The sequence below is a fragment of the Thunnus albacares genome, chromosome 22 (genome assembly GCF_914725855.1).
Source record: "Thunnus albacares chromosome 22, fThuAlb1.1, whole genome shotgun sequence".
Classification (NCBI taxonomy): domain Eukaryota; kingdom Metazoa; phylum Chordata; class Actinopteri; order Scombriformes; family Scombridae; genus Thunnus; species Thunnus albacares.
In genome coordinates, this window is record NC_058127.1 from 22,499,794 (window position 1) to 22,512,314 (window position 12,521).

The 12,521-nt window shown below is 40.3% G+C and overlaps 1 protein-coding gene across 4 annotated transcripts in view; it reads left to right on the forward strand.

Moving 5' to 3' along the window:
- nrxn2b (neurexin 2b) overlaps positions 1-12,521 on the forward strand; it is a 714,140-nt gene that overhangs the window by 407,845 nt on the left and 293,774 nt on the right. For all 4 annotated transcript variants that reach the window (XM_044341047.1, XM_044341046.1, XM_044341049.1 and 1 more), the window contains 2 exons: positions 8,068-8,241; positions 12,332-12,451. In XM_044341047.1, coding sequence (XP_044196982.1) covers positions 8,068-8,241; positions 12,332-12,451 — 294 coding nt within the window. The remainder of the gene's footprint in view (positions 1-8,067; positions 8,242-12,331; positions 12,452-12,521) is intronic.

Consider the following 12,521-nt stretch of genomic DNA (forward strand, 5'->3'; position numbering starts at 1 on the left):
AAGGGGGAGCATGTAGAGGATGAACAGGAGAGGACCAAACACCGAGCCCTGGGGAACCCCTTGCTACAGAGCAGTGGAGGGGGTGCAGTTGTTGATGTTGATGAACTGTTGTCTGTTGTCTGTGAGATATGACCTTAGCCAGGAAGAGGGCAATACCATTGATGTTAAGGGAGGATTCAAGGCGGTTGAGAAGAATGGTGTGGTTGATAGTGTCGAAAGCTGCAGTGAGGTCGAGGAGGATGAGGATGCTAAAGTGACCAGTCTGAGGAGAGGAGGTTGACTTTGAGGAGGGCTGTTTGAGTGCTGTGCTGTGAGCGGAAACCGGATTGAAATGGTTCAAACAGGTCTTGGGAGATGAGGTGGGCTTTAAGTTGGAAGGCAACAACACGTTCCAGTATTTTTGACAGGAAGGGGAGATTGGAGATGGGCTGAAATTGCTTAAAATATTGGGGTTGAGTCCAGGTTTTTCGAGGATGGGGGTGACAGCAGCCAGTTTGAGTGTTTGGGGGGACTGAACCAGAGCTTAAGGAGGAGTTAATGATTTCTGTGATGAGTGAGGAGATAGCAGGGAGGTGGTCCTTGACAAGATTGGATGGGATGGGATCCAGAACATAAGTGGAGCTTGTGTGGAGTTGGATAGCGACATTGGAGACACAGGGGATATGCTCAACACATGGTATATATTTCTTATAAACAGTTTTCAGGCACCTGCAGGAATGTTATCTTTGCTATCAAAGTATTCAAGGCTAGACAGATTGTTTGTTGATCAAGAAGCAATAATGGGCCAATCACAATAGCTTGTTCCCACAAGGTTCTTGTAAGAGCAAGCCGGGTTCTTACAATAGCTTGTAAGAACCCCCCCCCTCCCCATCTTGCTCTGTTTGTCTGTGTTAAAATGTGGTGAAAGACTTAATTTCAATGAGTAATTTTAGGCATGTAAACACGTACTGCATTTTAAAAACAGTAATTAATGCATGACGAACACAGTCAAACATTAGTCGCTCAGTTTCATGCTTAAGTAGTACTTGTGTATCACAGGTTCTTTTGCCCTTGCCTAAACATTCTTAGACATGAGCAAAGAAAGACTTGAATATTGATGAGTCATTGCTCAAATTTTGATATGAATAAAGCTTGATTGTGGTGACAGCATGCAAAACATTTGCAAACACAGTAAATTTTACTGCATTGTAATTGTTTAACATTGCATTTTCAGTCACTGTTTCCAATTACAGCTTGTTTCCTATCACTTAGCTGCCTACATTCATAGAATTAGAGAGGGAGGGATAAAGACACTTTGAAAATGTATTGCACCACCTGCGGTTACAATAGAACTGAACGAGAGCCAGCATGCACCTGTTAGTGAAAACATGTCACTGCAGTATCAAATAATTACAGCTTTACTTTGCTTCAATCTTTTGTTTTTTTCCTTACAGAATTCAAAACACCTCTTGCTATACCATTTGTCTTCAGATACACACACATCCAAAGCACAGTGACACAACACACAACGTAATTATACAACTTTTTTTTTAGCATCTGCAATTAACTCGCAAGCAGCGTCAACATTTATTCTCTACACCAATCGTCTTGTTGTGGCATCTTTGCAGATCAGAGCGCCTCTGTAATTAGCAACCACAGATTCCCTGCGTCTTCCTGCTGGCTGCCATTGTCCCAGCCCTGCCTTTAACACACACTGCCACCGCCTAAAAGTCATTCATTTGCACAGCCTACAGCATATGTGTGTGTGTGTGTGTGTTTTAGTGTCTCTCATCATTCAATCTTTGTCAATTAGAGCCAGCATGAGAGCAAAGCAACACAAACAACAGAGAGGAGAGAGTGAGGACTCAAGAGAGGGAGGCAGAGAGTCTTAATAGAGCATTTAATGAAAGTTAATGGTCGGGTTTGTGTTCACTAGGGAATTGGCGAGAGGAAACTGAGTATTGTATGAGATGAGACCAGGCATTGTGTATTCATGACTTAATCTCATTGTCAAACTTATATTCTTAATGATGGATATGTGGTAAATAATATATATCACAGTATTTCTAGATGTGGGCAAAGACTGCAATACCATCACTCCACTTGGGAGCCAATTACAGGCAAGGATGAAATACAGGTCTTATCTTGAGTTGACAAGATGTACTGACCAAATAAAATGAATAGCTTAACAGTGCTATTGAATTTAAACACTATATCTCCAAAAAAGTAAACTTACACAATAAAAAATCCCCATCTCAATTATTTGACTATGGAAAATACACACAAAATAAAGACTATTTGGATGGTTGAATGGGTGTCATGGGTCTTACACCCATGAAATGTATTCCCCTTGCAGATAACTCAAAAGATAATGAAAACAGTGAAATTGGAGCTATAAGGTTTTCAATTTTGGAAGTAGCTAGTTCTTCTGACCAAATAATACATGTATAACACAGCCAAATGATTTAACATTGCACCTCTAAGAAAGATATCAAGAAAATTACTAATATTCTCCAGTCAGTGCTCCTGTTTGCTAGATATTAAAGATCAAGTTGTGAATGGCTGTCATGAGTCTTAAGGTCATCCACCCATCTCTCAGATGACTCATAGATCAAAATTTTGGTTTTGCAAAACTAGATATATGAGGTTTTCACATCATGGAAGACAAATGAAACCATCATCACAGAGATCTATATTTCACTTTAAAAAATCTCTGAAAACTCTGATTGTCCAGTGTAAATGTTAAGTTAGTATGCTCTTCCAATTGTGCTGTCAGAGTCTTTCAAGGGCCCCGTATCATAGCATCCCAACTCCTCACACTAGCCCCTGAGAGGTCATTATGGTAACCGTAGAGATGTGGAGGTGGTGGTCTCTGCGATGTCTGGGAGGCTATAATTGGTCCCATCTTGTGGATTGCTCTGAGCTCTTGAGCTGCACAAGCATTCATCACTGCTGGGACAGCAGAGCCAGACCAGGACACAGTTTCTGGCTGGGAAAATGGTTACTCATCATTCTAACTTACCTACTCCAGAGCAGTCCCAAAAACTGTAAGCCAAAAAAGCAAATCAAGTTGTGTAAGTAGCAATAACACATCTTGTGGCACGCTCAAATATCGGTCTTACCCACATTACTGAGTAAATGACAAGAAACAAGTTGTATAGACATTCAAACTTTATTTAATTTCTTAGTTGTATAAAACAAATTTGATAACCCAGAGCATATAAGCAACTAATAGATGTGACCTAAAGATGTGTCAGCATTTCACATTAATGTTTTAGGTGTTACTTATATAAGTGTGGAAAAACCAACCTCCTTCAATAAGGAATAGTTTCTTTGAACAAATATAAAAATTGTAAATGTAGCTTCATGCTCATTTACATGTTAAATAAAAGTGTTCTACAGTAAAAATAGAAAAGAAATAGTTTATAAAAAGTTGCTGTTGGGTCACTCTGCATGAATTATGCATGTAGCACTACTTGGATCAGTGCTTGGTATGACATTGTGAATTTCTCACATGCTAACTTGGCTGCTTGCAGCTTTTAGATGTTAGGAACTGGTACTTTTGCAGTAAACAGTGCGATACTGCAGCTATGTCGCATTTAAAAACAAGGTGGATACGCTGTAATGTATGCTGTGGAACAAACTGTTCATGGCCCAAAAAAGGAAGTCAAACTTTACCCGAAGAAATCTGTAATTCAAATTAAAGTATCCAACTCCAAACTAAACACAATGAGAGCCCAGTTCTTTTAGTGGGAGTGTGTATGTGTGTTGCATATTTATTCATCTTCTGTAGTCTTTACGCCACTGAAAGAAAACAAAACTTGCATGACTAATTTTTATAGTACATCTGGCGCAGCCCCCCTCTTTTCTTGTCTATTCCAGTTATGCAGTCAGCCAGTGGAATCTCAAACATACTGTTGACTTCTGCAGGAAATGTGCTGTTTGCTCTTTTGAGATGAACTCTATACCGATAATTTCATATTTGCTAAATGGTTCTTACAGCCGCGATTTCAGGACATCACTCAGTCGGACAGCTAATGAATTCATTTTATTGATTATAACGCCCGGGAGCCCCAGCTGGGAAATATGAAGTGTCAAGTACTCATTAATTCTAGAGAGAAGTTGGCAAACATCATTGACTCATTCCATTACACAAAGTCCACATATAATTGACCTCTTGGCTCATTGCTTCTCAGAGTGCTAAAGTTGAAAGTTCTGGTTTTCAGCTGGTAAAATATACTTTTTCAGTTTTTTCTAAGTGGGATAGTTTTCTGAAGGCCCTATCTTTTCTGGTTGTTCATTTTATGCCTACTTAAATATAAAGTGTAAAGTAGGAGTTTTGATGACGAGAAATGCCTGAAGCATTTCAAACCGTGTTTATTCTTATGCACTTACATCAAAGGCCTCTTTGTGTTTTTCATAATTTTACTTGGCATTTTCTGCACAACTCTACAGAACAGAGGGGCTGAGAGAGGAAAAGAGAGGGAGATAATTGGGCTTAAAAGTGGATGGATATTTTCTTTTATGTTGTAATGTAAAGAGACCTTAATTGTACTTGAGCGCTGAGATATCCCAAAATTCAGCTTTATCTTCTTGCTTCTTGCTGATTCACAAATTCTGCTCCCTTCATGAGAAAATGCTGCTGGGTACGTTCTGTTCTCCTCCCGGAAGGATTCAGTATATGGACAGGCTCACATAATAAATCTTTCTAAGCATCCAGTGTCATTTCCAATGCTTTAGCTTGATGCTGTACAATCTATACATGTCAACTGTAAGCTACTTCTTTGAATCATGTAATTATCAGAACGTTTTCTTGGCGACTCTGTAATGACAAGCATTATGTCAGGGGATGTCTCTTAGGGAGGCTTTCCTCCCAACATTCACACTACCTGTCTTTAAAATGTCAGTCCTCTGTCTCTTGGTGACTGTAGTGTTTACTGTCTGCTACCCGCATCCAGTATAACACACCTTCACAATTTATCAGCAGCACACTATACTCTAGAGGCACAGTCTGAGATTCAAATGTACCTAAAGTACTGAACACACACGGGTCTCATTTGGCCTTTAACAACAACAATTCTGAGGAGTCATTTGACATTTAACAGATTAATCAGGAAGTTAGAACAAAACAAGCACAGACAGTCCAGTGTGCTGTATATAATAGTAATGGACTTAATTATTTAATTATGTTGGCCTTGCTCCCTTGCTGATCTACACTCTTCTCTTCTTAACAGACTACAATAAAGTTCATGTTATTTGCATGTTTGAAAAGAAATTTTTTATACATGAGTGTGCCTTATTATACAAAGGCAGAATATGGCATCTTATATATATGTGTGTGTGTGTATATGTATATCCAACAACATTCAGTTCTCTGCTTCCTTTGTAGAATTCTGTGAATGTTAAAGATCTTTGATGGGTCACGAAAGACTGAAAACATTGTATTTGCACAATTAGGTTTCTGTTTACAAAACCATATACAGTACAATGAGTAAAAAGCACAAACTATGAAAAGCACATTATGTGTTGTGGCTGCAATTTCAGTGTACAAGAATTATGTCATGAAAATTAGCTAGGACTCAATTTAGACATGCATGTTTGGTTGTGGTCAGACAGGACCAGAATATTAGAATTGGGAATCAAACCTGGGTTTGAGGCAGATGTATCCACCCATCCATAACCCATTTCTAAGATGATGATACTACAAATACAGCTGTAGTTTTTTGTAGCTGTCCAGCAATTGTCCATTTACAGTGGAGCATTTTAAATATTTTGCTGGTTGAAGCAACAACAACAACAATAAAAGGATTAATTACAATAGGGATTGTAGAATATATTAAAAAATAGAAAAAGACTAGTAGCTCAAGCCCTTTTTTCTGCTTCCTTACCCTGACATTTTAATTTCTGTTTGTTTTGATGTTGAACTTGTGATGTCAATATCTTACTAATAGGCTGTTTTATCTTTGCCTCCCTAACACTGATATGTATATTAATGTTGTTTGAGTATGTTTAATCTCTCTCTTTTTATATTTATACACAATGTGTTTAGTATAACATGTCACTAGGAATGCAGGATATTGGATTTTTTGCCGATATCCAATATGCTGATATTTCCAACTCATTGTGGCCAATTGCCGATGCCGATATATGCACATATTTGTTTCCAGATGGCTGAGGAGACTATTATGCATGCAAGCATAGATTGTATGTATGATCAAAAAAGACAATATATGAAGGAAGAATTTAGGAAGCCTTAAAACTTTAATCAACCTTCCAAGTGGGTGGAGCAGTAGTTTTCATTGAATTCATTAGACAGACAGGATTAATGTGTAGGATTTAATCTCTGGTCCACACTCTGGAGCAGAAGGTAGCGGTAATGCACCTAATACACCGGTTGCCAAGTGCCGTTATAAACCAAAAAGATTTTTTTTCCAAACAGAGTGGTACATCCATGGATGTATAGTAAGAGCTGGATAGGGCGCCACTGCTCAGCTATGCAGCCAATTTTTCCTAGTGGCCACTCGCGATATTGCAGCGAAAAATCCCCCTGCGGCCCAAAAAGGATTTTCCCTATAGACCACCATTGTAAAAGAGATGCCTGTAAAACTGTTGACAGGACACCTCGAACTGCAAACAATGTCAATTATGACTCTTTCTGTTATGAACTTTTGATCCATGGAGGTTTTATGTTTGAAAAACTTTCCTCGAGCCGAGAAAAAAAACGTCATCACAATGTAAAGTCCGTGGGCCGAGCAGGAGCTTGTGGGCGGGGCCAGCGGGGGAAACACTACTGCGCACATTCAGTGGGCCGCACAACGCGGAAGCTAGAAACTTTTTTGGCGTATGCGCCAGGCGAGCAATTCCTATAGGACTGAATGGGCGCCATTTTTAGTCCAGTATTCAGCTCTTATAATACATCCATGGGTACATCCTGTCAGCCAAGGTGTTTCCTATCTATGCAGCCGAATGTTAGCTGAGAGGCTAGCGGAGCTTTAGCTGCAGCATGGCCGGGGGGAAGCATAGCCAGCTAGCCTCTGCTAGCCTCCCAGCTAACGTTAGCCCCGATTCTGCATGTGGATCCAAACAGAGCACCGAGCCCCGGTTTGTTATTCAAGTTAAAGTTAAAGTGGGAAGAAGCAGCGGGTCTGACGGGCAGCCTGAGTGAAGTGGAGCCTGCGGAGGAAGTACCGGGACCGTCAAGGCCTAAATGCACTGGAAGCGTGTGACGCGCATGTTTTGAATTACACGAATTGTTTTCAATGGCCGAACACGCACCAGAAGCGCTATGACGCGCGTCTAACTGCCTTGACGCGCCTACTCCTACCTTGTTTTGATTTTTGAAGCGTCAAATGAGGACCCAGCACCCAAAGCTGTTTTCTCTGCAGGCGAAAAAGAGAGAGATAGCGCAAGTCAGCTGAGCACTTGCGAGCAAGCGAGAGAGACAGCGCGGCGGTGGTCGAGCAAGGAGAGCCAGCAGTAGTGAGAACAAAATCGCCGAATGAGAGAAGTAAAACGTTATATTCTGATTATTTCACAGCAGTCACGTTTTAATGCACAAATAAATAACCATCAAACAGTCAACAAATAATTTACTGTGGACACTGACGCTCTTAGTTTCAGTTTCATTTTCCTCCTCTGCATTTCTCCTTTTCATTCATTCATTACATCCAACTAGCGTTTAATACGAGGACAAAATGACAAATTTGTGTTGGTTCTGTGGTGTTAGAATTTCAACTCTGACGCTTGCAGTGCGCCATAGGAGCATCAATTGACGCGCATCAGTTACCGCTCCCAGTGCGTTTAGGTCTTCAGGGTGGAACAGTCCGTGGAGGGAAGCACAGTCAGGCAAGGGAGGAGATGGCAACAAATTGGCCTCTCATAATTGGCAGAAATGGTCGATGACGATATTTCAATTTAGAGCTTTTATCGGACGATTCCGATGATGTGCCGATAATATCGTGCATCCCTAAATGTCACAGATTATTTTCACACATAAGTGTGTGGTGTAAGTGATGAATATTGTCTACAGGCAATTGTACATTATTACAATTCAATTTCTCATGAGTGGTTTCTATGTCTGTTTTACAGGAGAGCTGTACATCGGTGGCGTGACAAAGACCATGTACAGCAATCTGCCCAAGCTGATTGCGTCCCGGGATGGGTACCAGGGCTGTCTGGCCTCTGTGGACCTGAATGGGAGACTCCCCGACCTGATCGCAGATGCCCTCCACAGGGTGGGCCAGGTGGAACGAGGCTGCGATGGTAAGTCAAAGAATAGTCAAAGTTATTTGTAACTCTCCATTTCAAAAGTAACAGTTCGTGGCTTGACACCCAGGGTGTGTTGTACTTAATTTCTATTTTTCACTTAAAGACAGTGAAAAAAAAACACATTTTTTAAATGATTCAGACACTGAAAATACATTGTGCTAATTATTACTTAGAAAGGTACAAACGTTGTTTTCAAGTGATCTTTGATACGTCTCACAGTATGTAAGTACATTTTTACACACCACCTTGCTTCTCTGTTTTAAATAGCCTCTCTGCCTTTTTCTGTTTTTTATTAACAGCCATAAATTGGACCTGTTTCCCTCATTGGCTTTATTACACACAAGTCTGACACTTGCAGAGATTCTTCAGTAAAAAGACACCAAAACAGCAACTTGGTGCATTTTTCTGTGGCTGTTATTCCCTGATATACACCAATAACCACACCCATATTCTTCCAGCTCTGGGCAGTCTTTACAGTCTGAGCCTCTGTCCTCTGTATATCCTCTCTATTGCCCCATAAAACCTGCATGAGGGAGGTATCTCTCCTCTAATGTTATTGTCAGTGTGGCTAATCTCAGCGACACCCCGCCCTCATTGGCTTTTGCCTCATCAATCTTGCATTTGTTATGTTTTTACCTCTGCTGTGCGCAGTTCGTCACCATGTCTCAGGCTGCATGGCTCCAGTGTCAAGCAGTTAATCCTGAGTATAACAGTGGATTTAGGCTATAGCATTTCCCCCTTTCACACACCCTACCCTGAACCCCCCCACACACATACACACACACACACACATACACACACCTTTCCACCACGTCTCAATGGCGTACTGAGCATTGGAGAGCACAGACTTGATTTCCCTAAGGGCTGCACTGGCCGACTCGATGCGGCACTGATCCAGCTTTTTTTTTTTTCTCCCTCGATTCCTAACACGGCTACCTCTGCCAACCAGCCTTATTACCTGCCTACAGTTATACACCACAATTACTTCGCTTCAAACACAGTTTAAAACTGCATTAAGCTATCATATTGACTCCTGCAGGCACCCGAAATGGATGCTAATATTAGTTAATGATTGGATGTGCCAGGGAGCTGAGTAGTAGTAATTGACCAGTTTTGGAAGGGTGGATGTTTTTGACAAATAATAGTATACCTGTACCTGGGGCTGTTGCAAATCTGTGTATTCCCTTGCTGATATTACAGGAATACATCAAAAACAATTGTGACTACTTATCTAATTCTCTTATAATCAAATTCAGAATGTTATTCCTTACCATACACCAGAGAAGCCAAACACTGTTGACATCATATTAGTTCAATTAAATCTTTTATACTTAATAGTTTGCCATTGTTGGTTGATCTCCTATAACAATAACAGTTTAGCTAGAAAAAATGCCATATCTGAATTCCAGGGTTTCTAAAGCAGTAGTAAGAGTAATGAAGATGACTTTTCCACAATGCAGTGCTGTCCTTGGTGTGGATCACTGCCAAAGTCCTGACCGACTTGTTTCTGAGGTCATTGTTAGCTTGTGCACTGGGGATACAGAGTGGTCAGAGGTGGCTGCTGGTCCAGTCTCTCTAGACCTAAGGCCAGACAAAGGCCAGAACATTGAGCTTGTTCTTGTAGCTCTCTACTGACTCAGCGGATCACAACAACAAAGGGTCCTAAGTGTGAGACTTAGGGAGTACAGGTACATAAACATAGCTGCTGACTCACTGTGCCTCAAGAGAGGAGACACAAAGGGAAAAAAGCCCCCAAAATATGTGAAAAACATACTGTATCAATCAATTTGAATGAAATCGCATAGCATTAGTAGTTCTAAGATTAGTAGCATGAGCATCTGTAGCAGTTGGAGAAAATGTAGTTCCAAGATTAATACAAATAAAAACTTAAGATTTAGAGATTCTGTTACCATGTCCAAAAATTGAGAAGCTCTTGTTAAACTATTTGTTTCCTTTAAATATTATTTTATTCCAAACCAAAAGCTCCAAGCGATCTCCAGTTGAGCACTGCAGCCTTCTCTACACTGCCAATATGAGAGCAGATGTTTCAGTTGTAACCCAGCTGTTAGTTGCAGAAGCAGGTGACAGCAGTGAGGGAGTGGAAATGTGTGCTCTCTTTAGGTTTTCCAACTAATGTGAGGCTTAGTGGCTCCTTATATTGTCCAGGACTTTCATGAACATTTGGAGCAAAGGCAGCAGATGGAGTTTTGTGCGCCAACACACCCAAGGCACCCAAATAACAGGTCCTCAGGCAGCCGTAAGAAGGTAGTGTGTGACCGATCAGTATATGAAAGAAGAGTAAGAAAGTAATGACATGACTTGGTTATTAATTATAACAATATGCTTAATTAGATCCTCAAGGGAACCTTTTATAAGTGAGTAATTAACAGGGCAATTAGCCTGGTTAGGAACAACTAACAGAATAAGCTGATAGGAAGGAAATGACATTGAATTTAAGTGGACATTTTAGAGCAGAAAAGCTCTCATAGATTGGTGGTTTATTTTTACTTTTTTATTATTTATTTTCTGTGGGGGAGGGTGGGGCCTTTTTTTAATTGGGCCATTTGTAAATGGCACAGTGAGATGTCTGTTTATCTATGCGGAAACAAATTAGTCTGGCACTGAACCACGGTTCTTTGGAAATGTTTGTGTTTAATTGAGATTTTAATGAGAATCCCCACCAACAACAACATGACAGCCACCACACATACTTATTTTTAGAACCATTCTCTTGCCTAAGACTTGATCTGCATCCTAATGTTAAATCTATCATTCAGCCTTTTCCCTCTAATTTTGAGAACAATTATTTGAAACCAGGTTTTGTTGGAAAGAAAACTAATGATGACATTGTCTTCTTTCATTTCCATCAGTTGTATTAGCCCCTTATGCTACACAGTCAACAAAGGCAAACACTTTCCATATCATATCAATTCATGTGCCAATGCCCGTTTGGTCAATAGTATACTGTATATAATGTGAAGTGGAAATTAGTTTTCAAAGCAGTCTGTCACATCACCTGAGTAAATGGCTGGAATTCCTGAGAGAAATTACTACGCTGTGGTTTCTAATTGACAATTTAAATGCCTTCATCCATCCATGACAGTGGGAGGGAACAACAGGAGACCCCCCCACCCCCCCACAAAAAAACATGGACACCAATATACTGTAGATGCTAAACTGAAGCTGCCTCCACCACCCTACTAATTTCCAATTCAAATGTGTCCCTAGTCTGGCGATTACACCAGGTTTCAACCTTGAATTAATGTCAAATTTAATCTGAATACATTTCTAAGCAACCTTAATCAAATCACTTTCATTCGGCAGATGAGCAGCTACTGTTTGGTCGCAGTCAATGTGTCTTCTCACATAAATATTAAAAACGTCAGGTTTATGTTTTATTTGAGACTTTCCTAGAAGTAAACAGTGCATTCTACATAGTTAATTTGAAGAGTTAATTTAGACAAATTACATGTTATTTATTTCCTTAACATGTTTATCATGAGGTGAACCGTACATAACTCACACTAACAGAGCCTTGATCTATCATGATATATTGTGGTTCATATGGCAGTTGACTCAAACATCCAGCAGGTATGAAGCAACATGAGCATCCCATTGAAGTCCCCCTTCTCAATGCTTGACGAATCTAAATCCAATTTTCACTTTTTTCATCCCAGTTTAGTTCACCAGCTCCTAAGTAAATTATCTATGTCCCTAATACTCAACCCTTTTCATCAGCCTCTCTTCACCAACACAGTGAGTGAGTTGAAGTCAGCTAAAGGTGTTGAACCTCTGTGGGATTGACAGTACTGCTAGCAGCAACCCTCTCACATTACTTTAATGTAAATATCAAAAATATTGCTCAACACAGCTTTAAAAAAAGTATCCTCAGCTGTCATTTCCAAGAGATGTGAGATGCTAGCAGAGCTGCCTGAGGGTTTTATGCCTGGGTCAGCTGAAAATGCTATAACATGCTCCTCATTAGTACATTTTTGTGCATTATGTAAGGTCCTTTACATGAATTTAATATATCTTTGAACAGCAAATTTAAGTTTCTTTGCTCTTGCCCTTGTTATGCTCTTAGGACCCAGTACCACCTGTACGGAGGAGTCCTGCTACCATCAGGGGGTGTGTCTCCAGCAGTGGGAGGGCTTCACCTGCGACTGCACCATGACGTCCTATGGAGGCTCATTTTGCAATGACCGTAAGTGAAAAGTTTTCAATTTAATGACTGTCATGCTTTGTTTGCAAAAGACTGAGTGTGTATGGCTGGC